Here is a 16176-nt window from a genome sequence, read left to right on the forward strand (position 1 = left end):
ATTGTAAATCTGTGAAGATTCTAATCTATTGAGATCTTTCTCATTCATGAAAGGTCCATATTTAAATAAAAATGAATAAATGTTAATTTTTTTTAAAATATTAGTAGTATATGGTTTGATGTTTACCCATGAAACAAGTTTTCGTAAATATCATGTAAAAGATATTATTATACAATATGTAGTTTTTAATTTCAATATGGGATAGAATTTTTAGTGTCCCTTTATGTTCTAAACTAGGCCTCAACATCAACATTATAATGTTTGGTTAAAAACTTGTATAAATTGTACCGGATGGTGTATTTTATAAATTATATATTTTTATACTAAAGTCATTTTTTATAAGCTTAAACGGGGATTGAGTGAGAAAGAATAATGAAGGAGTATATTAAATTTAAATTGTTTCTTTAGTTTGTGGTTGTTTAAAGAGTTGTCATGAATCATGGGAAAATTTCAAGATCAACGATTCTTATGTTACACTTCGGTTTTACACTTGAATTTTGAACTCAAGAAAGATGATACATTACATTCTAACAAAAGTAATTAATTGTTTTATCTTTTGGTTATTTCTCTTCTAAATTTGTATAAATTTTTCAAAATAATAATCATTTTATTTTGAAACATGATTGAAAATATTTTTGAATGATTAAAACATTTATTTTTACAATCAATAATTATTTGATTTGTTTCCAAAAATTTTGCATTAATTAACCAATTAATTCGATAAATTATTTTGAATTTTTTAACTATCAATGAATTGTTTTTATTCTATTAATTTTGAAATCTTTTAAATTGATATGTTTGTAATTAATAATTATATTATTAATTTTAAAATATTTTTTATCAATTAATTGATTTCATTATTTTAAAGTTTAAGCATTAGGTTTAAGACATTCTAAAAAGTGTCATTTATTATTTTTGTTAACAGAAAATCTACCATTTACATTTTTCGACATTATCTAATAATATTTCATTTAAAATTGAAATTGATTTTTTAATTTTATTTAACTCAATATTAATATATTATTTAAAATACATTTTATTATATATATATATATAACTTAAATACATTTTCATCACAAAACTAATTAAAAGATTGTTATTTAATTTTATAAAATAAAATACTTATATTAAATCTAATTATACTTTTTTACTTTTAAATTAATTAAATAAATGTTATAATTTTTAAAAATTAAATAAATTTTAATTTTTTATAATTTCTCATAATACCCTAAATATTTTAATTATTAATTTAATTTAATTTAAATTAAATTATTTGAAAAATTAAAAATTAAAATATTAATTTAGATGGAAAATTAATTTTAAAATACAATTCTAATAAAATTGCATACTAATAAATATGTATTTCTGAATAGATGAATTATGTCAAAATATAAATTAAAGAAAAAAATAATTATTTTAAAAATAATTTCAATTTAATAGATCTAAATAAAAAAATATAAAATTAAATTGTAAATAATTATTCAATAATTAATATTTCTTTTATTAATAATTTTATTTTAATTCTTTAATTATCTTTATAGAGATACTCAAAAAAAATTTATAATAATAAATAATAAGTTGAGTATAAACAGATTATGCATTAAATATGTGTACTGTACAAAATTTTGTGAATGTCCATTTAGTATATACTGTATCAGACATGTATCCACTGTACATTTTTTCTCTTTTTAATCATATTCCAATTTGAGAATACGACCCGAGTTTAACGGGGCAAAAGTTTTGGCACCCACCCGTCACTTGTGATAAGTGCATAAAATGCAGTGTCATTTGAATCATGGCTCATCTATCAGTTACGAAACCTTGCTACCATTCGAGTCTTAGTCTCAACAAGAACGAGCACGTTCAACCAAGATTCAAGTGTGAGTCTTAGGGGTTCGGATCCGTTCCAATTTCACCCCAAAAGAAGAGAAGAAGAAGAGATGGTGGGACCAGCAAGACCCCTGTTCGTACTCTTTGGTTCTTCCCTGGTTCAGCTCAGCTATTCCCAGCAAGGTTGGGGCGCTATTCTTTCTCACTTGTATGCTCGTAAGGTATGTGTGCATGTACCTTTCACTATGGTGCTTTCTGTTTGGGAGTAAAATTGTGCAAGACTGTGACTTTGACTTGTGATGTGTGACTATGAATTGTTAAGTTATGATGTTCTTCCACGTAACCAAGGGTACAACAAATGATGAGTCTGTTTGAGAATCAAAACTAAGGCTACTTTTTTCTTTAATCCAACCAGAAGCCTTTAAAGATGAAATCTTTGAGAGCATATCAGCAGAACGGACACTATCTCAGTCTGATGTACTAAGTAATGGGATTTGGGATTTGTAAATACAGTTGTTCTTAGTCTTGGGTAACTTTTAGATACATACATGATTTTGGGTGTGTTTGCATTGCAACTGACCTCACGCAGAAATCTTGTTTGTGCATTGGAGAGGGTAAAACTTCTGCTAAAGATTAAGGTTATTCTTGGAAATTTAGAGTTTATGATTTAAGGTTTAAGACTTTTAATAGATCTCACCAAGTGAATGTTGTAGTATTCTGTTTCTGTTTTTGCTTCAGATTTTATTTGATCAGACGAGCGTGGAATTGAGCAAATGAATTCAGTGCTGCCACATTTTCAGGCACTCAATCAATACATTTGTTTATAATATTAGGATGAGGATTAGATGGCTGACATTTCAGATTTGTGTTTTTTAAGTGAATTGAGCTCAAATCTTCATATGACTGTTCTGCAAAATTTCATTTAATACGGTTCTCATGCATTGACCCTGCGGATGAATATTTTCTGTGTTCTGTTAAGATTTTCCATGAAGGTGGATGGAATCTCTACTTTTTGTTATTCTTGGCAACAGGATGAGACTATGTTGAGAATTGCGGTATTTTGGTTGGAATTTCTTTGGATAAACAAAAAGGGTAGTGTTTTATTTCAGACTAAGATTGCAAGCACTGTGACAGGGGTTCTTATTTGGGCAAAGAAAAATGTCATTTACCTATTAAAGTTTGGTGATGTGAAAATATGCCATATAATGCAGCTTCTTTTAATGTCAAGAAATGTTAAAAAGAATAGATGAACCTAAACTGTTGATGAATAATTTGCTGTCATATTGAAGAAATTTTATGGAAGTGGCAATCATACTTTACTTACTCATCATCCACCAATCATTTATTGTTTCGGTGCAAGACCTTGATATTATTAGAATAAGATCCAACTACAGACCAAAAAGACTATCAAATAGATTAACATGATATCACAGCATATAAAATGTCTTAATTTATTTAAATTTCAGCCAGTAATTGAATGACATTATTGCTTTTATTTTATATGTTTTTGGGTACACATTGGATTCTCAATGAGTTTAACTTTACACCTTGATATGACATAGGCTGATGTTATTCTGCGAGGATATTCTGGCTGGAATTCAAGGCGTGCTGTGCAAGTTCTGGCCGAAATTTTCCCAAAGGTACCAATAATCTTTCTCATATTTTGATTCACATTTCCTCTTCTATCTTCATCTTCAACGTGAATCTTTTGTCCTTCCATCACGAATGTTAAAAAAACTGCTTATTCTATTTGTGGTCATTGAGAAAGAAATGACACCTTGGAAATGGAGAATGGTACTTAATGATGTGAAAAATCTTGGCACAAGATATCCGCATGTTATCTTCTGAATTTTACAGCGTATTAAAATGAACTACTCAATTATCAGAATTCATAGCGTTTTTTCTAAGGTTCTGATCTGTGTCATCTTCTTTAACATAGAATGCCACTCAGCAACCATCATTGGTTATTGTGTACTTTGGTGGTAACGATTCTCTTCTTCCTCATCCAAGTGGCCGTGGTCAACATGTACCTCTCCAAGAATACATAGAAAACATGAGAAAGATAGGTGCCCATCTGAAGGTAAAGCAACACATTTCTCCTTTCTTATTACCACATGAAAGTAACCCTTCACCCTTCAAGTATTTTTACATAATTCCCATCTTTTTACCTTTTAATTATTACTATCATGTTTGTTTGACACAAATCCTTGTGATTGCCAGAGCCTTTCAAAGAAGACTCGCATCATATTTCTCACTGCACCTCCTGTTAATGAGGCAAACCTTACCGGAGACAGGTTTTCGTTTCAATCTAACTGCTATTCCATTTTAATAAATTCACAAAAGATGAAAGACAGAGAACTACATACAAAGAATTGATCCATAGAAGTAATGAACTAGACTTGATATATATTAACATTCTTATTTCCTTTGATTTTTCTTTTCTTTTTTTGGAACTTATTTCTAAATTAGACTCTGATGAGCAAAATTTTGGACTTTAAACCAGTTTGCTGCCGGGTCAGCAATTAAGAACAAACGAATCTTGTCGAATATATTCAGAAGCACTTTTGGAGCTGTGCCGTGAGATGAATATCAAGGCCATTAATATGTGGTCTTTACTCCAGAACCGGGGTGACTGGAGAGATGTTTACTTCACGTAAGTATGCATTCTTGGTTCAAATCTTCATAACCTCATTGTGTTGAGTAGTTCATTCATAGTGACATGCACCTTAATAGAGGAGATTCAAATCTTCTCATCCTTCATTTTTTTGAATGGTGTTTGATAGGGAGGATGGAATTCATCTTAGTGTTGAGGGGAGCAATGTGGTTGTAAGAGAGATATTGAAGGTCATCAAAGAAGCAGAGTGGGAACCAAGCCTGCAATGGAGGTCAATGCCAACTGAATATGGAGAAGATTCACCTTATGATCCAATTGGCCCTGATGGAAACAATGTCAATGTCAGTTCCCTCTTTGAAACTCTGCAATGGGAATAGAGTTGAAGCAAGAATCACAGAATAACAGGAAATAAGAACCGTATACAAACTAAAAGTTTTTTGTTCTTAGTTCACATATGCATCGTTTATCACTGGATTTTCTCACCTTGAGTGGAATGAAATGGTGACTATAATTGCACTTTGATTGAGCCAATTGGCATTGCAATTGTAGGACACTAAAAGAAGAACCCTTCTAGGTAAATGAATTCTAGGACATTAAACTAAGTCGATTATTTTAATCTACGTAACGTGTTTCACGATATGACAAGATTTTAATTAATCTATGTAAACCTATTAAAAGTTTGTTCGAAACAACTGTAAAAGTTAAATTATTTAATATTTAATTATGTACACAATCAATTATTATAACGATCATAATCAAAATCAATCTTTGTTTATTGAAAATTTGTTTGAAGATAATTAATTTGTTAAGAAAATCACAAATTGCACATTTTCAAATTCAATAAAACAACTTAGTTTCACTAATTTTTGTTACAAATTTAAAGTACTGTATCACACGTTGAACTAGTTTTAAAAACAAAACTTTAAAAATGTTCAGGTGTTCCTGTTCTAAATTTTGAATTCCTTGTACGCATGTATAAAATTGTACCTACTCCTTTTTAAAATCCTCTAATGATTGGTCTTTATTTAGATCTGAGCTGGCTCCCATTGATAGTGCATTGCTACCACATGATTTTGGTTTTGGATGATTTTTTTTTATATAAAAAGCCTAAAACGCGGGTAACTACAACGTGCATATATTCTCAGCAACATCGTATTTGGTTTGTGTTTGTGGTTGAGAAAGTGAAAGAGGAAGAAAGATGATAGGACCATCGAGGCAACAGTTTGTGTTGTTTGGTTCTTCCATTGTTCAATATAGCTATTATGAAGGTTGGGGAGCTACTCTTTCTCACGTTTATGCTCGTAAGGTATCTCCTTTTTCTTCTCTTAGTCTTCAAATTATTTTTTTTTTGTTTAGTTAGTATTTTGTTAATGGAAGAGTTATAGTATGTTTTTGTTGGCTTTTTTGTATTTCAGTGTCCCTTTGACTAGAAAATTGTAAAATAGGGTCTGTTAATTTTTTTCTTTTTTTAAATTGGGTCAAGTCGTTATGGAGAATGATGATGTTAGGGTGAAATCGTCTTCTCCAGACCAGTTTTGCTTTTTTTTTTTTTTTTAAAGTAATATCGTTGTTTTGAGAACGACTTTTGTTTAATTGAAAAGTGAAGTCGTCCTCTAACGTAACGACTTCACTTTTTACTTTTTTTTTTCAATTTCAATTTTAATTATTATTAAAAAAATTTCAAAATTTTCACTTTTTATTATTTTCTTCTTTAAATATTTCAGATTATTTTTTTCTTTTTTTTTAATTTAACAATTTTGATTATTTTTTTATTTTTTAGTTTTGATTATTTTTTTAAATTTTTCAGTTTTCGTTGTTTGTTCTTTTTTTTAAAAAATTTATCAGTTATCAATGCTTTTTGAATTTATAATTATTCTTACATTAATTGGAAACCGGTCCAGTAAAGGACGGTTTAGGTTTCATAAAATAAAAATCGGTCTTGGTGCGCACGGTTTTGGTGGTTTCATTAAATAGAAACCAGTTCTGGTATGCACAAACCGGTCCTTGTCATCACGGTTTTGCCATGAAACTAAAAAAATCAAAATTTATTATTTACGAAAAAAAATTAAAAAAGTGAAGTCGTCATGTATGAGAACGACTTCACTTTTTCTAATAGCATAAACCGTCCTTTCAGAGGACAACATTGCCTTTAAAAAAAAATAAAGAAACTGGTGGGGTGGAAGACGACTTCACCTCCAATGTCGTCCTCCACCCTGACGACTTAATCCATTTTGGCCAAAAAAAAAAAAAGAAGAAGAAGGAACCCATTTATATAATTTTAACTTCCAATCGACTCCAAAATAAAATAAAAAAAAAAGCTCTTTTTGTTGGATGAAAGAAGATAATTGACTTTGATCGGTGTTCGCTTCTTTTATCATACTCTCGGATAGAATTGTGTTTGATTCCTTCAAATATGATGGCTTATAATATATGAGTTTTTATTTAGCATAACGAGCTTAAATGTTAAACTTGAGTGGTGTATGTCATGCATAATAAACTATACATGCATTGTTATATATTTATATCAATAGTTAATTTTGTCATATAGACTAAAACTAATCATGTTATCTTTTTGAGAAATAAAAATTGTGAATTGTTTTTAATGGACAATATTCAGCAAAACTAGTTTATTACTCAATATACAATCTTTACAACAAAAAAAGTAGTGCAATGTTAGTAAGGATAAAATTGTAAATTTCTTCAAGGAATTATAGAGCATAAACCAACATTTTCATGATACATAATTATTAGTCTCATATATATACTCAAAACAAGTTATTGAGTTATGATTAGGGATGTCAAAAAAATTCGTACTCACGAATATCTGCGGATAAAACTTGTAATGGATAAGAAATGAATATTGCAAATAGATACTTGCAGGTAATGGATACGAGTATTTTTAATACCCGCATGTTAATGAGACGGGTATGGGTATCATAGTATCTGTACCCGTGGATATCCATATCCTTTATCTTCTAATTTAAATTCAAAAAAATATGATTAAAATATTAACATATTGATTTTAAATGAGTTATTTTTTATCAATTAGTTTAAAAAAAAATCATTTCTTGTAAATTGTCATTCACCACCAGTTAAATGGGTTATTTGGACTTTGTTTAAAATTTATGAATGTTATATATTGTATTTTGTTTGAATTTACGATTAAAATATGTTGTCAAATATTTATTTATATTTTTTTTTGTAAATACTCGCGGATACCCGTGAATATCCGTAAATATTAAAAAATTATGCGGGTATCCGTATAACGGATACCCGACACATATAAATACGAGTACGAAACGAATATTTATCCAGAAGGTAGAGTAGTACGGAAGAGCTACTATCTACATCCAACCCACCTCATTAATATTCCTAGTTGTGATGAGCTTACTAAAAAACTAACTTTTCAACTTTTTATAGTAATATTTTTATTTTTTTTATTACTTAATGTAAAATTTGGATGAATACCAATTTAAGAATTATATACAATATCTTAATATTGAATGTATTACTCTGTCTTTTGATGAAATTGTTTTTTCTATTATAAGATAGATTGGTGAGACTTTTATTAGACTAAAATGTATTTTATGACTTAAAAATCGTTTTAAGCTTTACTATTTTTTAATTAGTCCTTAATTTTATTAAAATACAAACGTTTTATCTCTTGTCGTTACTTTTATGCTATTGAATAATGACACAATCAAAGGTTTGACATATAGCATAATTTGATTGCCTGACGGTGATACTTAATAAAGCAAGTTTATCCAAAAGTAAATAAAAAATAATATATTTAAACAAAATAAAGAAAAGAAAAGTATAGAAGCCAAAAGTAAAATAACTAAATCTATGCGAATAATAATAAACCTTTTGTTTTATTTGGGTTTTAAGAGACAAACTTATCCATTTACGTCACACCGACAAGATCAAGAGTGCACGCAAACTCATTGCAAAAAGAAATTTCTGTTTCTGAAAAGGGTTGTTGAGGTGAAGGAACCATTTATGAATAGAACGCTAATGTATGATATAAAAATATGCAAATTAATAAAGATTTGGTTGCAAGGGGAAAGAGTATTAATGTGAAAGAATAAGCACAATTATTAAGGAGTAATATATATATATATATATGATGGGAAAAACAACAACAAACAATATATCAGAGAATGTAACAGATATAATTTCTCCTAACTTGCAAGAATTTATGAGGAGCAATAATCAAAGAGCAGTAATAATAAATCATCAAAAGCACAAATAAAGGCACCAAGATTTTTAACGTGGAAAACCCCTCAAATCAAGGGTAAAAACCACGAGTCGTCCAGACCAAAGAAATAGCTTCACTATGATCAACAAGAGTACAAAAGAGTCTCAATCAATAGCACAAATTAGTGCCAATACCCAACCAAATAACAAAGCAACAAAGCTTTCAAATAGAGAAGAACAAGAGAGGAAAACCTCTAAAAATAACGCTGCAGTGCGAAATTAATATCTTCCAACTCAAACCTCGTATCAACGATCCAACCGGTCAGACTGAAGAGCAATGAGTCCCGAACCTGCTGTAAAAATTTCAGCGCGATCCAACGGTGAACGAACCCGCAGTGCCGAATTTACGGCGACAGCTCTATGGAAAAGGTGAACAGAATTTTCCCTCTACCTCTCCCTCTATGTGTTAGGGCTTTCAGTGTGTTCTGACTCTATTGTTCTACCTCTCTCTTTATTTTATAGCCCCCTCTCCACTAGGTTAAATGAGACATGGGCTTCTCAAGTTTTAGGCCTTTTCTCCACATAGGAAGGGAACTCAATACCCAACAAATCTCTCCCTCACAACTATGTGGAGATAACCGCCAAACCGGCGATCTCACAACAAACTTCAAACTTCCCTCTTGACAATGCTTTAGTCATCATATCAGCACCATTATCATCTGTATGAACTTTTTCCAACTCCAACAACTTAGCATCCAAAGCATCACGTATCCAATGATACCTCACATCAATATGTTTGGATCTAGAATGAAAAGTTAGATTCTTAAGAAGATGGATAGCAGTTTGGCTATCAACGAGCAATGAATAGTTATCTTGCCTAAAACCAAGCTCCTGCAAGAATTTCTTCAACCATAACAACTCCTTGCATGCTTCAGTAATAGCAATGAACTCTGCCTCTGTAGTAGACAACGCTAAACACCTCTGTAGTCTTGATTGCCAAGCCACAGCTCCCCCTGCAAACTTTATCAAATAGCCCGAAGTGGACTTTCTGGAATCAATGTCCCCAGCCATATCTGAGTCTGAGTAACCCATCAAAGTAGGTTTATCACCTCCAAAACAAAGCTTCATATTAACTGTACCATGAAGATACCTCAAAATCCATTTCACAACATTCCAATGCTCTCTACCTGGATTTGACAAAAATCGACTAACTGTACCAACAACATGTACAATATCTGGTCTTGTACACACCATCGCATACATCAAACTGCCCACCGCAGATGCATAAGGAACTCGACTCATATTGGTCTTCTCAACTTCATTTGAAGGACTCTGTTTAACATTCAGTTTAAAATGAGTAGCAAGAGGAGTACTCACAGCTTTAGCATTTTCCATCTGGAATCTCTGCAACACCTTCCTAATGTATTGCTCTTGTGATAGATAAATCTTCTTTTCTCTCCTATCACGTGAGATATGTATGCCAAGAATCCTTTTAGCAGCTCCCAAGTCTTTCATGGCAAAAGACTCGCCAAGTGTCTTCTTTAACCTGTCAATTTTGGAAATATCTTTCCCAACAATAAGCATGTCATCAACATATAATAACAGGATAATAAAGTCATCATTAGAAAAACTTTTAACAAAGACACAATGATCAGAAGTAGTCTTCTTGTAACCTTGCTCACACATAAAAGACTCAAACTCCTTATACCACTGCCTTGGGGCCTGCTTCAAACCGTATAAACTCTTCCTTAGTCTACACACATAATCTTCCTTGCCTTTAGAAAGAAACCCATCAGGTTGCTTCATGTATATCTCTTCCTCCAAATTACCATGAAGGAAAGTTGTCTTCACATCCATCTACTCAACCTCCAAATCAAGAGTAGCAGCTAAACTTAGCACAGTTCTGATGGATGACATTTTCACCATAGGTGAGAAAATCTCATTGAAATCAATACCCTTTTTCTGTCTGAAATCTTTCACCACTAATCTGGCCTTGTACCTTGGAAGTGTAGAATTTGAATCTTGTTTCACCCTGAAAATCCACCTAGTTTCCAATGCCCTTTTGCCCTTAGGCAATTTTACCAAGTCGTAAGTGTGATTGTCATGCAAAGATTTCATCTCATCTTGTATTGCATCCAGCCACTGTTTCTTCTCTTCACCATCCAAAGCCTCTTCCAAACACTCAGGTTCTCTACCGTCAGTCAAGGTTATGTACTCATCACAAGAATACCTTGTAGAAGGTTGTTTTTGTCTATTAGACCTCCTGAGTTGGACTTGAGGTGATTCAAGTATATCACCAAGATCATCATCATCATGTTCCTATTGAGCATCATCAATTGGAACCTCTACTCCACTTCCAAACTGTTGGTCATCAACATCACCATGTTGCTCATTGTCTTGAGCTTCTGTTTCAACATTCTTCAAATTGTGAGCGGATAACCTCATCGTATTACCATCAGTGAGATTATTGTCTTTCTCGGGTGTGGTCTTCTCCACCTTATCAATGTCTTCAATGGTCTGGTCTTCCATGATTTGTACATCATGGCTTCTAACAAGCTTCTTCTCAACGGGATCATAAAACCTGTAGCCAAATTCATCCCCACCATAGCCAATAAAGATACATTGCCTTGTCTTTTTATCTAACTTGGATCTTTCATCCTTAGGAACATGAACAAATGCCCTGCAACCAAAGACACGCAAATGATCATAGCTAACATTCTTACCAAACCAAATTTTGTCTGGCACCTCAGTATTCAAAGCAACTGCGGGACTGAGATTAATAACATGCACAACTACAAGCAATGCCTCTCCCCAAAAGTGCTTAGGCAACTTTGCTTCCGAAAGCATACATGTAACCCTTTCAACCAAGGTCCTGTTCATCCTCTCCGCTAGACCATTCAACTGAGGAGTTTTAGGAGGGTCTTCTCGTGTCTAATACCATGCTGCCTGCAATAAACATCAAAAGGTCCACGGTACTCACCACCATTATCACTACGGATGCATTTCGGCTTCTTGCCTGATTGCCTCTCAACCATAGCATGAAATTCCTTGAACTTTTCAAGTACTTGATCTTTCCGTTGAAGAGCATAGACCCATAGCTTCCTGAAACAATCATCAATAAAAGTAACAAAGTAAAGTACACCACTAAATGACTTTACCTTTAATGGGCCACAAACATCAGAATGTACCAATTCAAGCAATTCTGACTTTCTTGAGGGAGGATGCTTCTTAAAAGATACTCTGGTTTGTTTACCAGCCATGCAATGAGAACATTTCTCCAATTCTGCATTCCTCAATCCCATAAGCACATCCTTTTTAGCTAAGCAGTTAAGCCCTTTTCTCACTTATATGACCAAGCCTCCGGTGCCACAAAGATGCCTCCATATACATAGCATTCACACTGTCTTTAGCAACCAAAGCTTTAGTCTAATACAATTTAGATTGTTTCTCCCCTCTGGCCATAACCAAGTTACCTTTAGTGAGCTTCCATTTACTAGAACCAAAGTGATTGTCATAACCACAATCATCAAGCAACTGCACAGAGATTAAATTAAAATGGACATCCGGAGCATGTTTTACTCCTTTAAGCAACAACTGCACTCCCATGTTGGTTTGCAGGCAAAATCACCAACACCAATGTTTATAAAACCATTATCTTCAACATATTGCCGAATAAAACCACATACCTGTTGGTGCTCAAAGTCCCATTCTTCTTCAGACATAGAATCTGGCTTCTGTGTAGTAATGACCAGAAGATGCAATTTCTTAACAAATAATAAATCTTTCATCTTGCCCTTCCACAAATGATAATTTGTACCATTCAAAGCAACCATATTTGCATTTGCCTCCATCATTCAAGCAAGTAAATATAGCCCAACCAAGAGCTTTGATACCACTCTGATGGGGAAAACAACAACAAACAATATACCAGAGAGTGCAGCGGATATAATTTCCCCTAACTTGCAAGAATCTATGAGGAGCAATAATAAATCACCAAAAGCACAAATAAAGGTACCAAGATTTTTAACGTGGAAAACCCCTCAAATCAAGGGTAAAAACCACGAGTCGTCCAGACCAAAGAAATAGCTTCACTATGATCAACAAGAGTACAAAAGAGTCTCAATCAATAGCACAAATTAGTGCCAACACCCAACCAAATAACAAAGCAACAAAGCTTTCAAATAGAGAAGAACAAGAGAGGAAAACCTCTAAAAATCACTGCTGCAGTGCGAAATTAATATCTCCCAAATCAGACCTCGTATCAACGATCCAACCGGTCAGATTAAAGAGTAATGAGTCCTGAACCTGCTGTAAACATTTCAGCGCGATCCAACGGTGAACGAACCCGCAGTGCCGAATTTACGGCGACAGCTCTATGAAAAACGTGAACAGAATTTTTCCTCTACGTCTCCCTCTATGTGTTAGGGCTTTCAGTGTATTCTGACTCTATTGTTCTGCCTCTCTCTTTATTTTATAATCCCCTCTTCACTAGTTAAATGAGACATGGGCTTCTCAAGTTTTGAATATTTTCTCCACGTAAAAAGGGAGCCCAATACCCAACAATATATATATATATATATATATATATATATATATATATATATATATATATATATATATATATATATATATATATATATATATATATATATATATATATATATATATATATATATATATATATATATATATATATATATACACACACACTTGTGCGTTGTATTTTTATTTGCAAGACATGTTTATAATTTCTCATCTAAATCATGTCATGAAATTAAAGTCTTATTATTAAAAAAAAACATTTTTTAATGCTTTTGAATTTTCCTCTTTCATAATGGTTTTATGAGGACAATAAGTATGATATTATCTCAACCATGTTACTTAATATACACAAATGTACTTAGAATATTTATTTTGAAGATTTGGTTATCATATGTACCTACAGAATTTATTTGTAACATGTACTTTAATCAAAATTTATCATTTTCTTCTGCAATGTAACATTTAACAATAGAAATTTCTAAAGTACAAAAATTTTTCACACGTTCTTTCAAAATCTTAATTTAACATCAATTATACACCACCATCATACAATATGATAAAACAAGTAGATCATGATGTAAAAAATAGACTAAGAAAAAATCATTTCACAAAAACCAATTTCAATTAGCATTCAATTTCGTCAAACATTAATTAGTTAACAATAACATATAAAACACCAATAATATTTGATGGTTTCAAACAAAAACCTAACTCCAAAAACATTATTAAATTTAAAAAAAAAAATCACAACTTCTTCACAAAATAAAATAAAAAGTCGGGCTTACAATTTATTTTTTTATAATTCTTAAAAAAAAATTACTTATTTTGATAAATTAGAAAAATTGCATTAGAATTATTGAAAACCCTTATAGAACAATATAATTGAACGAATTTATACTTATAAATGCATTTTGAGAACTAATAATACATTGTCATAATTTATGCATCCTACGAAGGCTGATATAGTTTTGAGAGGATATGCTGCATGGAATTCAAGGCGTGCTTTGGAGGTTTTGGATTCAATCTTTCCCAAGGTATGTTCATTATCTGAGTGTTAAATTCCTGTGTTCAAAAACATTTTCACCTTTTTTTAAGCTCAATTTTCTTACCCTTCTTCATAAATAAATGTGAACTTCCCCACCCAATTTTTTTTTTTTATATGAAAAGTTTAAATAAGTGAACCTCAGCATATAAATGTTAAAGGTAAGATGAATTTGAAATGTTGCACACATGATATCTTGAATAGAACTCATCTTAACAATTACAAAAAAATTGTATAAATTATTATTTTATATATTACTATGATTTAATTTGCCACAATTTACACGGTAAAACCGTCTTAAATGTACATTACCATTAAACATATTATTCGGTAAACTTAATTATCACAATTTTCAAAGTGTTTTTATTCATGTATATTCATTTTCTCCATTTATTTTAAAATATTTTCAAGTTTTAATGAAACTTTATTTTTCTAATTTATTTTGTAAATTAATTATTCTCTTTATTTTAATAAAATGCATTTATTAAGGGAATGGTTGATTTTAGTAAAGTTATCTTAAAAAGTAGCGTTTTATTGTTCAAAATATCAGGAAAAAAAAACTTTATATTGCTGTCATGTGAGTAAGATATTTCAACATTTAGCTTTGCTAAACGTGATAACAATAGGATTATTAATTACATAACATTGGTATTACCATGATTTTTTAACAAAAGGAAGCCAAAGAACAACCATCATTGGTGATTGTGTACTTTGGTGGAAATGATTCTTCTATACCAAATCCAAATGGCATTGGTCCTCATGTTCCTCTAGATGAATACAAGGAAAATATGAGAAAGATTGCTACGCATGTGAAGGTAAACATTCTTTGTTAATTTTTATCATCAAGTTCTTAGCTACCTAATGCACAAAACTAGGTTTTCTTTATTATATTGATAAGTTTCATAATGATTCACAGAACCTTTCTGAGAAGACTCGCACAATATTTCTTACCACTCCTCCCATCAATGAGGCACAAATCCTTCACAACATGTAATAAATTGGTTATTTATTATATTTCTTTTACATTGCGACATGATCTTAAAAGGATGAATAAATTGTTGGAGTGAAACCAGTGATCCACAGGGGCAGCTAGAGAGGACAAACGAAGCTTGTAGAATATATGCAGAAGCATGTATGGAGGTGTGTGATGAGATGAATGTCAAAGGCATTGATTTGTGGTCTGCTATTCAAAAAAATGATAACTGGGAAGATGTATGCTTCATGTAAGTATACATATATAAATGCTTTCATTTCATGTGCCCCAATTGAAAAAGGTTCAATCTTTTGATCAAGTGCTTTGGTTATTTCTTAGTGATGGAATTCATTTGACAAATGAGGGAAGCAAGATTGTATCAAAAGAGATATTGAATGTGCTTAAAGAAGCAGAGTGGGAACCTAGTCTTTATTGGAAGTCAATGCCAAGTGAATTTGGAGAAGATTCACCTTATGATGTTGTTGGACCTGATGGAAAGACAACTTATAATTTGTCTAACTTTATCTACCCTGATAATGACATGTGGGACTAGACTTGAGAACATGTTGGAATTCACAGTATGCTCAACAATAGTTGCCAAATCACAAACTTCAGTGTTGGGGCGTATGAAAAATGACATTCTTTGTTCTTGTATTTTTCAATAATAAACGGGTAAGAATGATTTTACCTTGATTCCAACATGTAATTTTATTAGGCCAAGTGGGTTTTATGATGGTTTTTGTTGATATCAATTATTCATCTTTCTTTCATTCAAGTTGTTTTCATATCATTTGTTGGATCAAGTTTTGTTTCTTCCTATCTCCCTTCTGGTAAACATCAAATAGATGTGGTGATATTTTTTTTTAGTAAATTATGCCAAATAAGACAAAGCTATTCTTTTTTTAACCAAAACTAAAATAAAAAGTTAATTTAAAGAGTGAAATGTACTTATTAAAATTAAGAAATATAATAATATTA

The 16176-nt window shown here is 31.4% G+C and overlaps 2 protein-coding genes across 2 annotated transcripts; both read left to right on the top strand.

Annotated features, from left to right (window-relative positions):
* The first annotated feature begins 1743 nt into the window (after positions 1 to 1743).
* On the top strand, positions 1744 to 5133 carry LOC114183471 (GDSL esterase/lipase CPRD49-like). Its single transcript, XM_028070495.1, has 6 exons — positions 1744 to 2051; positions 3393 to 3470; positions 3770 to 3910; positions 4051 to 4124; positions 4334 to 4483; positions 4614 to 5133. Exons 1-6 carry the CDS (start codon positions 1941 to 1943, stop codon positions 4819 to 4821), a joined length of 762 nt encoding a protein of 253 aa, XP_027926296.1. The 5' UTR covers positions 1744 to 1940; the 3' UTR covers positions 4822 to 5133.
* A 409-nt stretch (positions 5134 to 5542) lies between these two features.
* On the top strand, positions 5543 to 15973 carry LOC114186034 (GDSL esterase/lipase CPRD49-like). Its single transcript, XM_028074032.1, has 6 exons — positions 5543 to 5750; positions 14140 to 14217; positions 14900 to 15040; positions 15142 to 15215; positions 15299 to 15448; positions 15538 to 15973. Exons 1-6 carry the CDS (start codon positions 5643 to 5645, stop codon positions 15749 to 15751), a joined length of 765 nt encoding a protein of 254 aa, XP_027929833.1. The 5' UTR covers positions 5543 to 5642; the 3' UTR covers positions 15752 to 15973.
* The last annotated feature ends 203 nt before the right edge of the window (positions 15974 to 16176 follow it).

Source organism: Vigna unguiculata, chromosome 5, assembly GCF_004118075.2.
Source record: "Vigna unguiculata cultivar IT97K-499-35 chromosome 5, ASM411807v1, whole genome shotgun sequence".
Lineage (NCBI taxonomy): Eukaryota > Viridiplantae > Streptophyta > Magnoliopsida > Fabales > Fabaceae > Vigna > Vigna unguiculata.